Source organism: Sesamum indicum, linkage group LG10, assembly GCF_000512975.1.
Source record: "Sesamum indicum cultivar Zhongzhi No. 13 linkage group LG10, S_indicum_v1.0, whole genome shotgun sequence".
NCBI classification, from domain to species: Eukaryota; Viridiplantae; Streptophyta; class Magnoliopsida; order Lamiales; family Pedaliaceae; genus Sesamum; species Sesamum indicum.
In genome coordinates this window covers 6,738,820-6,748,772 of record NC_026154.1, presented here as the reverse complement: position 1 = coordinate 6,748,772, position 9,953 = coordinate 6,738,820, and the positions used below count along the sequence as shown (strand labels likewise).

The following is a 9,953-nucleotide window of genomic DNA, read 5'->3' as shown; positions in this document are numbered from 1 at the left end:
TGGGTTATTGTTTTAGTGAGTGAGATCATCAGTCATATTAACTTAGAATTAGATTAAAACTAGATAATGGTTAATGAATATCTCTAACTTGAATTCATAAATTATTAAGAGTTACTTATACTGACTTCCCTACCAATATGAAAATATTCAAATTTCCCACTCTTATTATGAAAATTACATAAAACTTCTCCTTCAAATATATTCACCTTACAAATTGTCCCTTTTATTTTAGAGATCTCATGAACAAAATGGGTAATTTGGGTTATTGTTTTAGTGAGTGAGATCATCAGTCATATTAACTTAGAATTAGATTAAAATTAGATAATGTTAATGAATATCTCTAACTTGAATTCATAAATTATTAAGAGTTACTTATACTGACTTCCCTGGCAGTTGAGCCCATGCAGGCCGCTGCCATTTTTAAAGCGACTTCTCCCTACGATCAGATTTCAAAATCTTTGAGCACAAAGGATTTTTCGTTTTCTGGCAGATATCATTGATAAGGTCATTTGCTGCCGATTATAGACATGAGAAAATAAACAAGTACAAACTTTTGTGTAGAAGTAGAAGCAAAGAACACTTTCATATTGCTTTCTGTAACTTTGAAAGTTGCTCCTGGTGCTTGTAGTGCCATATCTTATGTAGTATTTTCATGATGTCTTGGTATAGTGGGAGAGAAAAGCGTATTAAAGTCATGATCTGGGAAAATGGGGCTAATCTCTATAGCTTAATCTTTACGATTCTTTCCCATAAAACAAATTTTTCCACTTTGCACTAACTATCAACCATTGATGCCATCATGACATGTCAAGCCAAATTTATGATATAGTCCGTTGCTATGATATCTGATAAGAGCAATTCACCTTTTTATTTTATCAGATTTTAAACCTGTAAACATAGCAATTCGTTATTCCAAGTCATATCTTCGACAAATAATAAAGGAAGCTCAAGACCATCCAATTTGCATTTTCTTCCTAAATCTCATCAAACATTGGGTAAATATTAGCCAGCAGGAAATGAGCAGTGTCTCCCAGATAGATGGTCACTAATAACCAAAACGACACTGCAAAGGCATTCCAACTTGTCGTTCCCTTCCCTGAGCCATGCTGGTTCAGCCCTTGCAAAGTTGTGTCTACAAGCAATTGGCTCATTTAGTGCAGCTGCTGTATATCTGCCTACACTTGCATAATCACCACCTTTAAAGTACTGGTTTGCAATGTTAATGTAATATAAGGCACTGTCGTAATTCACAGCACATGATTTGTATCGTTCCTTCAGTCCCTTATCTCTTGTTCTTAGAGACGAGAAGAGTATCATGTTTTTCGTTGCTTTAGCACTGGATTTGCTCAAGTCCATTGAGACTTCCCCAAGTTCAAGAGGAGAAGAGGCCTTACGAGCTCTACCATTTGATTTTAGAATCTGCAAGCACAGTCTCGGAGTTGTTGTTCTTTTGCAGACATCAGAGATCAAGTCATTTGATGTTTTTGCACGGACCCGCAGGAATGTTATATTGCCAAGTATGAAGAAGAACAATATGCATGGCTTAAGCAAAGCAAAGGGCAATTCCATCTTGATTTCATCTACTTTGAAGCTTTGGTCGTCTTTTGTTATGATTGGCTTGCCAGTCAATGCGAAGAGTTTAATTTAAAGATTGGCAAATAGCTATTATGAAGTTTGACCAAAAATTGATAAGCTGAAGTTTGCAAGCATATATATACAATTATTTCCCCAGGCATTCCACGCAAGATTCATCACATTGAAGGCGGAAAATTATTTCATTTCTGAACCATGTGAAACATTGGGTATGTAAATAAGTATTAGTTGTTTTGGTTTAAATGATCAGAAATAACGGTAATGATGCTGCAAATATCTTTAAACTTCTGGTTGGCTCCTCTAAGTTGATCTGGCTCACTTGGTTGTTGCGCAAAATTCTGATCACAGTGAAGAGGGCGAATGGCGATAGCCACTGCCTTTGCGTACAGGGAGCTATAATTGCCAGAGTTGAGCAAAGCCTCCCACTCTCTGACCCCTCTAATGGCCTCAACATAGTCCTTCAAGCATGACCAAAACCGCTGTCTGGTCTTTTTCTTCCTTTCGACCTTAAATAGCATGATGATCAGCTTAAAAGTTTCTGTAGCAGTTAGTAATGTTGGTTTGAGAGAAATTTTTGCTAGGTCTCTAAGAGTTGCACCGGCAACACGACCACCTGGACTTAATATCAGATGACACAGAGGAACATCAGTTGTTTGTGAACAAATTGTTGTGATCAAGTCTGATGGTGTTGGGTCTGGTGTTGCGTAGACATCCCATCCTAACACTACAAATAAGAGAGGAAATAACAGAGAAAGTAGCATTCTCCCCATTTTACTGCAACTGGAGAGGTGGCTTGGGGGGTAATGGGGGACTTATATTGCAGATAGATTATCAGGAAACTAGTACAATCATTGATTTTTTCGAGTAATTCGTAATCAATCTGGTGCAGTTTGTGAATGAATTTAGTGAAGAATTGGAAGAAGATAAACAGATTCGTGTAATGACAAGAATTTTCATTATATACAAAATAAAATTACAAGTTTGACAAAAATCAACATAATCACCATTCATTTTATTCTAAGACATTCTTAATTTTGACTTCACCTCTATAAGGAGGTCTTTAGTTTTCGATTTCATTGCTCGAATCTGTTCTCTATGCGTTACAAATGGGTAATTTGGGTTATTGTTTTAGTGAGTGAGATCATCAGTCATATTAACTTAGAATTAGATTAAAATTAGATAATGTTAATGAATATCTCTAACTTGAATTCATAAATTATTAAGAGTTACTTATACTGACTTCCCTGGCAGTTGAGCCCATGCAGGCCGCTGCCATTTTTAAAGCGACTTCTCCCTACGATCAGATTTCAAAATCTTTGAGCACAAAGGATTTTTCGTTTTCTGGCAGATATCATTGATAAGGTCATTTGCTGCCGATTATAGACATGAGAAAATAAACAAGTACAAACTTTTGTGTAGAAGTAGAAGCAAAGAACACTTTCATATTGCTTTCTGTAACTTTGAAAGTTGCTCCTGGTGCTTGTAGTGCCATGTCTTATGTAGTATTTTCATGATGTCTCCCATTGGTATAGTGGGAGAGAAAAGCGTATTAAAGTCATGATCTGGGAAAATGGGGCTAATCTCTATAGCTTAATCTTTACGATTCATTCCTATATAAAACAAATTTTTCCACTTTGCACTAACTATCAACCATTGATGCCATCATGACATGTCAAGCCAAATTTATGATATAGTCCGTTTCTATGATATCTGATAAGAGCAATTCACCTTTTTATTTTATCAGATTTTAAACCCGTAAACATAGCAATTCGTTATTCCAAGTCATATCTTCGACAAATAATAAAGGAAGCTCAATCCAATTTGATTTGCATTTTCTTCCTAAATCTCATCAAACATTGGGTAAATATTAGCCAGCAGGAAATGAGCAGTGTCTCCCAGATAGATGGTCACTAATAACCAAAACGACACTGCAAAGGCATTCCAACTTGTCGTTCCCTTCCCTGAGCCATGCTGGTTCAGCCCTTGCAAAGTTGTGTCTACAAGCAATTGGCTCATTTAGTGCAGCTGCTGTATATCTGCCTACACTTGCATAATCACCACCTTTAAAGTACTGGTTTGCAATGTTAATGTAATATAAGGCACTGTCGTAATTCACAGCACATGATTTGTATCGTTCCTTTAGTCCCTTATCTCTTGTTCTTAGAGACGAGAAGAGTATCATGTTTTTCGTTGCTTTAGCATTGGATTTGCTCAAGTCCATTGAGACTTCCCCAAGTTCAGGAGGAGAAGAGGCCTTACGAGCTCTACCATTTGATTTTAGAATCTGCAAGCACAGTCTCGGAGTTGTTGTTCTTTTGCAGACATCAGAGATCAAGTCATTTGATGTTTTTGCACGGACCCGCAGGAATGTTATATTGCCAAGTATGAAGAAGAACAATATGCATGGCTTAATTAGAGCAAAGGGCAATTCCATCTTGATTTCATCTACTTTGAAGCTTTGGTCGTCTTTTGTTATGATTGGCTTGCCAGTCAATGCGTATCCAAGAGTTTAAAGATTGGCAAATAGCTATTATGAAGTTTGACCAAAAATTGATAAGCTGAAGTTTGCAAACATATATATACAGTTATTTCCCCAGGCATTCCACGCAAGATTCATCACATTGAAGGCGGAAAATTATTTCATTTCTGAACCATGTGAAACATTGGGTATGCAAGTAAGTATTAGTTGTTTTGGTTTAAATGATCAGAAATAACGGTTATGATGCTGCAAATATCTTTAAACTTCTGGTTGGCTCCTCTAAGTTGATCTGGCTCACTTGGTTGTTGCGCAAAATTCTGATCACAGTGAAGAGGGCGAATGGCGATAGCCACTGCCTTTGAGTACAGGGAGCTATAATTGCCAGAGTTGAGCAAAGCCTCCCACTCTCTGACCCCTCTAATGGCCTCAACATAGTCCTTCAAGCATGACCGAAACCGCTGTCTGGTCTTTTTCTTCCTTTCAACCTTAAATAGCATGATGATCAGCTTAAAAGTTTCTGTAGCAGTTAGTAATGTTGGTTTGAGAGAAATTTTTGCTAGGTCTCTAAGAGTTGCACCGGCAACACGACCACCTGGACTTAATATCAGATGACACAGAGGAACATCAGTTGTTTGTGAACAAATTGTTGTGATCAAGTCTGATGGTGTTGGGTCTGGTGTTGCGTTAGCCAGACATCCTAACACTACAAATAAGAGAGGAAATAACAGAGAAAGTAGCATTCTCCCCATTTTACTGCAACTGGAGAGGTGGCTTGGGGGGTAATGGGGGACTTATATTGCAGATAGATTATCAGGAAACTAGTACAATCATTGATTTTTTCGAGTAATTCGTAATCAATCTGGTGCAGTTTGTGAATGAATTTAGTGAAGAATTGGAAGAAGATAAACAGATTCGTGTAATGACAAGAATTTTCATTATATACAAAATAAAATTACAAGTTTGGCAAAAATCAACATAATCACCATTCATTTTATTCTAAGACATTCTTAATTTTGACTTCACCTCTATAAGGGGGTCTTTAGTTTTCGATTTCATTGCTCGAATCTGTTCTCTATGCGTTACAAATGGGTAATTTGGGTTATTGTTTTAGTGAGTGAGATCATCAGTCATATTAACTTAGAATTAGATTAAAATTAGATAATGTTAATGAATATCTCTAACTTGAATTCATAAATTATTAAGAGTTACTTATACTGACATCCCTACCAATATGAAAATATTCAAATTTCCCACTCTTATTATGAAAATTACATAAAACTTCTCCTTCAAATATATTCACCTTACAAATTGCCCCTTTTATTTTAGATGATCTCATGAACAAAATGGGTAATTTGGGTTATTGTTTTAGTGAGTGAGATCATCAGTCATATTAACTTAGAATTAGATTAAAATTAGATAATGTTAAAATGAATATCTAACTTGAATTCATAAATTATTAAGAGTTACTTATACTGACACTTCTACCAATATGAAAATATTCAAATTTCCCACTCTTATTATGAAAATTACATAAAACTTCTCCTTCAAATATATTCACCTTACAAATTGCCCCTTTTATTTTAGATGATCTCATGAATAAAATGGGTAATTTGGGTTATTGTTTTAGTGAGTGAGATCATTAGTCATATTAACTTAGAATTAGATTAAAATTAGATAATGTTAATGAATATCTCTAACTTGAATTCATAAATTATTAAGAGTTACTTATACTGACTTCCCTGGCAGTTGAGCCCATGCAGGCCGCTGCCATTTTTAAAGCGACTTCTCCCTACGATCAGATTTCAAAATCTTTGAGCACAAAGGATTTTTCGTTTTCTGGCAGATATCATTGATAAGGTCATTTGCTGCCGATTATAGACATGAGAAAATAAACAAGTACAAACTTTTGTGTAGAAGTAGAAGGATCTCATGAACAAAATGGGTAATTTGGGTTATTGTTTTAGTGAGTGAGATCATCAGTCATATTAACTTAGAATTAGATTAAAATTAGATAATGTTAATGAATATCTCTAACTTGAATTCATAAATTATTAAGAGTAACTTATACTGACTTCCCTACCAATATGAATATATTCAAATTTCCCACTTATTATGAAAATTACATAAAACTTCTCCTTCAAATATATTCACCTTACAAATTGCCCCTTTTATTTTAGATGATCTCATGAAAAAAAAGGAAAAATGCATTATACCCCTGTAAAAAAATATCGGTCTGTTTAAAAAGAAAATATTGACTTTATCTTTTTTAGTTATTAAAATTGAAGCAATTTACTCCATTAAAAGGTCTCCCCTATCGCAACTAGGCATACAAATATTATTTTTATATGATATATTATGTTTAACATTTATTAATAATTATAATATATCTAAATATTTATTAAATAGAAAAATATTAATTTTTATATAAATTATTTTTAATAATATATACTTTTTAGTTTAAAAATAAAATAAAAAACCTCATCCCACCCCACCCCCTAACTAGCCACCATCGCGCGCTCCCCCTACCCTGTCTCCTTCCTCTTCCCCCATTTCCTGCCCTTACCTATGCCTCTTCCCCTTTCTTTCCCCCCTGCCCCATCCCTTTCGCTGTCCCCGTTGCCGTCGCCTCCCCTCCCCCTTCTTCCCCCTCAATTGCCCCCGCGCCCCTTCACCATCGTCGGCGTCCCCCACCTTCCCCCTTCTTCCCATGCCTGCTCCCCTACCCCAGCCTTCCCCAAGCGAGTAGGAATGCCATTATGACATATGAACGAAGGACACAACCCATTGAAAATGAAACAACCAAGCGAAGGGTAGTTCGTGAAAGAGAGACCGAACGAGCCTCTGAAGGAATGAGCAGAAGAGCCCCAGAAAGCAGGCGCATGGTCGCTTCTTCTGAAGTGGGATCTAGTACTCGGAGCGGATGGCAGAGACGCGAGCCCGCGATCTCAAGAGCTGATGTCGACTACTAGGAAAACAAATTGATGAATTGAAGCGGAGAGGGGAATTAGTCACTCAGAATAAGCATTCACCATTCTGTAATAAAATTTTCGGTGAAGTTGTAAACGCGGCTTTTAAAATGCCCGACTTACCAAAATATGATGGCATAAAAGACCCTCAAGAACATGTATCTGCATTCGATTTAGTAATGAATCTTTATGGACAATCAGATTCCATAAAAGCAAAATTATTTGTGACCACCTTAACAGGGAAGACGCAGGAGTGGTTCACAAGTTTGCCTGTAGGAAGTATTGAATCGCATGAACAATTGGTATAGAAGTTTGTTTTTCATTTTGCTATCAAAAGGAAGCAAAAGATGTCTGCGACGTACCTGTTCACCATCAGGCAAAGGGATAATGAGACCTTGAAAAATTTCATGGGAAGATTCAACAATGAGACTTTGGAGGTACAAGTCCTAAGAATTGACATGATGGTGAGTATTTTGATTCACGGGCTGAAAAAAGGACCTTTTGCTTCTGCTCTAGCTAGGGATCCACCTACTAATGTGGAGCAATTGATGCGTTTGGCCCAAAAGTACATTACGAAGAGGAAATGAATACAATGAAGGATGGGGAGTGGCTGGGCAGTAGGAGGAGCCGCGATCACGAGCATGGAAAAGATTCGAAGCAGAAGATAGATTGCGGTCGCCATCCCCCCTATCAGCCAAAGTATCATCGATATATACCCTTGAACACTACGCGAACCAAGGCATTGTTGACTGTGGAGAAGTCTGATATGTTAAAATGGCCCCGCCATACAAGATTTACCCCAGCGAAAAAGTTTTCAAGCAAATACTGTAAATTTCATCGTGAGCGTGGACATGACACAGAGGAGCGCTACCAGCTGAAGGATGAGATTGAGATGTTGATAAGGCAGGGGTATTTCAAAGAACACGTTCTAAAGTATCGCACCGAGGAGACTGTTGTTCGGAGGAGTCGGTCTAGAAGTCATGAGAGGACCCAAGATCGAGGAAAAGGGGTGCAGAGAGAAGCCAAACCAAAAGATAATGTGCCTGTGAAAGGCATAATTTATACCATCGCGGGAGGACCCGAAGGGGGTGATTCTGGAAGGTCTAGGAAGGGGCAGAGTAGAAATGACCAGAGAGATCAATTAGTTGTAAGCATTGAACCAGAAGAAGAGATCACGTTTGGGAACAAAGATGTTGCGGGAAGAACAGGGTCGCAAAATGACCCCATGGTGATCAGACTAGATATAGCCAATTTCACTGTTCGTAAAGTTTTGATAGATAACGGAAGCTCGGAAAATATCATCCTAAGGGATGTTCTGGTCAAAATGGGGTAGGAAGATGCTAAGCTAGAACCTGTGGGACCCCGCTAGTTGGATTCGGAGGTCCTAAGATCATGCCGTTAGGAACCCTCGATCTCCCTGTATCTATGGGGGAAGAGCCTCGAAGAAAGACGTTGATGATCAGATTTCTAGTAGTGGACACACCGTTTGCATATAATGTAATCTTGGGAAGGCCGGGACTCAATGCTTTTCGAGCGATAGTGTCCACCTATCATTTAAAAGTGAAGTTTCCAACCAGAGCAAGAGTAGGGTGACCAGGAAGAAGCACGTAAATGCTACAATTTGTCCCTGAAAAAGGGTGAAGGCGCAAATAAAAGAAGGAAGTTAGAAGTCATTGAGGGAGGCGATGAGATATCAGAAGAGAGAACAGAGAGAATCCAGCCAGCTGAGGCCCATAAGATTGTAGAAGTGATCCAGGAAGACCCTTCCAAAACTACCAGAATAGGATCACATTTGGGCGCGCAACTAGAAACTATGATGGTATCATTGTTAAGGAAGAATGCAGATGTTTTTGCGTGGAGTTCGTCTGATTTTGTGGGAGTGGCCCCGGAAGTGATCGTTCATCGACTGAATGTGAACCCTACCATGTGACCTGTGCAGCAGAAGAAAAGGAATTTTAGCATAGAAAAGAACCAAGTAATCAGGGAAGAAGTTGAAAGGTTGCTGAATGCCGGATACATTTCAGAGGTTCAATATACAGAGTGGTCGTCCAATGTTGTTGTAGTTCCAAAGCCAGGAGGAAAGTGGAGAGTTTGTATCGACTTCACGGATTTAAACAAGGCGTGCCCAAAGGATCCATACCCACTTCCTATAATTGATACATTGGTGGATTCGACAGCGTGATATGAACCATTCTCCATGATGGATGCTTATCAGGACAATCATCAGATTTTCATGGCGGAGAAGATCGGAGCAAAACCTCGTTTGTGACCGAAAGAGAAATATATTGCTACAAAGTGATGCCCTTTGGGCTGAAAAACGCAGGGACCACATACTAGCGGTTAGTGAATAGGATGTTTGAGGACCAAATTGGAAGGACCATGGAGGTATATGTTGATGACATGCTGGTGAAGAGTTCGAGGTCGCCTGGTCACATGGTCTATCTTGAACAAGCTTTTGTGACACTCAGAAAATTCAGGATGAAATTAAACCCAATAAAATGCACTTCCGGGGTAATAGGAGGAAAATTTTTGGGGTATCTGGTCAGTGAACGGGGATTGAAGTGAACCCCGAAAAGATAGAGGCAATACTGAAGTTGAAGTCACCAACCACCGTCAAGGAGGTCCAAAACTCACCGGTAAGCTTGCATCTCTTAATCGCTTCATTTCTAAATCATCAGATAGGAATCTCCCCTTCTTTAAAGTACTGAGAAAAACCAAAAACTTTGAATGGACTGAAGAGTACGAGCAAGCATTTCTGGACCTAAAAACGTATTTACGCTCACCACCATTGCTCACAAATCCGAAAGGAAACAAGGTGTTATATGTGTACTTAGTTGTTTCCGAGAATGCAGTTAGTTCCGCGTTAGTAAGAGAAGAGGAAGGAGTGCAAAGTCCAATATATTATTTGAGCAAGA

At 38.3% G+C, this 9,953-nt stretch overlaps 4 protein-coding genes across 4 annotated transcripts; all 4 read right to left on the bottom strand.

Annotated features, from left to right (window-relative positions):
- On the bottom strand, positions 1,003-1,569 carry LOC105172232 (pectinesterase inhibitor-like). Its single transcript, XM_011093605.1, has one exon. It carries the CDS (start codon positions 1,567-1,569, stop codon positions 1,003-1,005), a length of 567 nt encoding a protein of 188 aa, XP_011091907.1.
- On the bottom strand, positions 1,818-2,363 carry LOC105172231. Its single transcript, XM_011093604.1, has one exon. The coding sequence runs from the start codon at positions 2,361-2,363 to the stop codon at positions 1,818-1,820; it is 546 nt and encodes a 181-aa protein (XP_011091906.1).
- Positions 3,461-4,027, bottom strand: LOC105172230 (pectinesterase inhibitor-like). Its single transcript, XM_011093603.1, has one exon. It carries the CDS (start codon positions 4,025-4,027, stop codon positions 3,461-3,463), a length of 567 nt encoding a protein of 188 aa, XP_011091905.1.
- Positions 4,276-4,821, bottom strand: LOC105172229. The gene has a single exon (XM_011093602.1). The coding sequence runs from the start codon at positions 4,819-4,821 to the stop codon at positions 4,276-4,278; it is 546 nt and encodes a 181-aa protein (XP_011091904.1).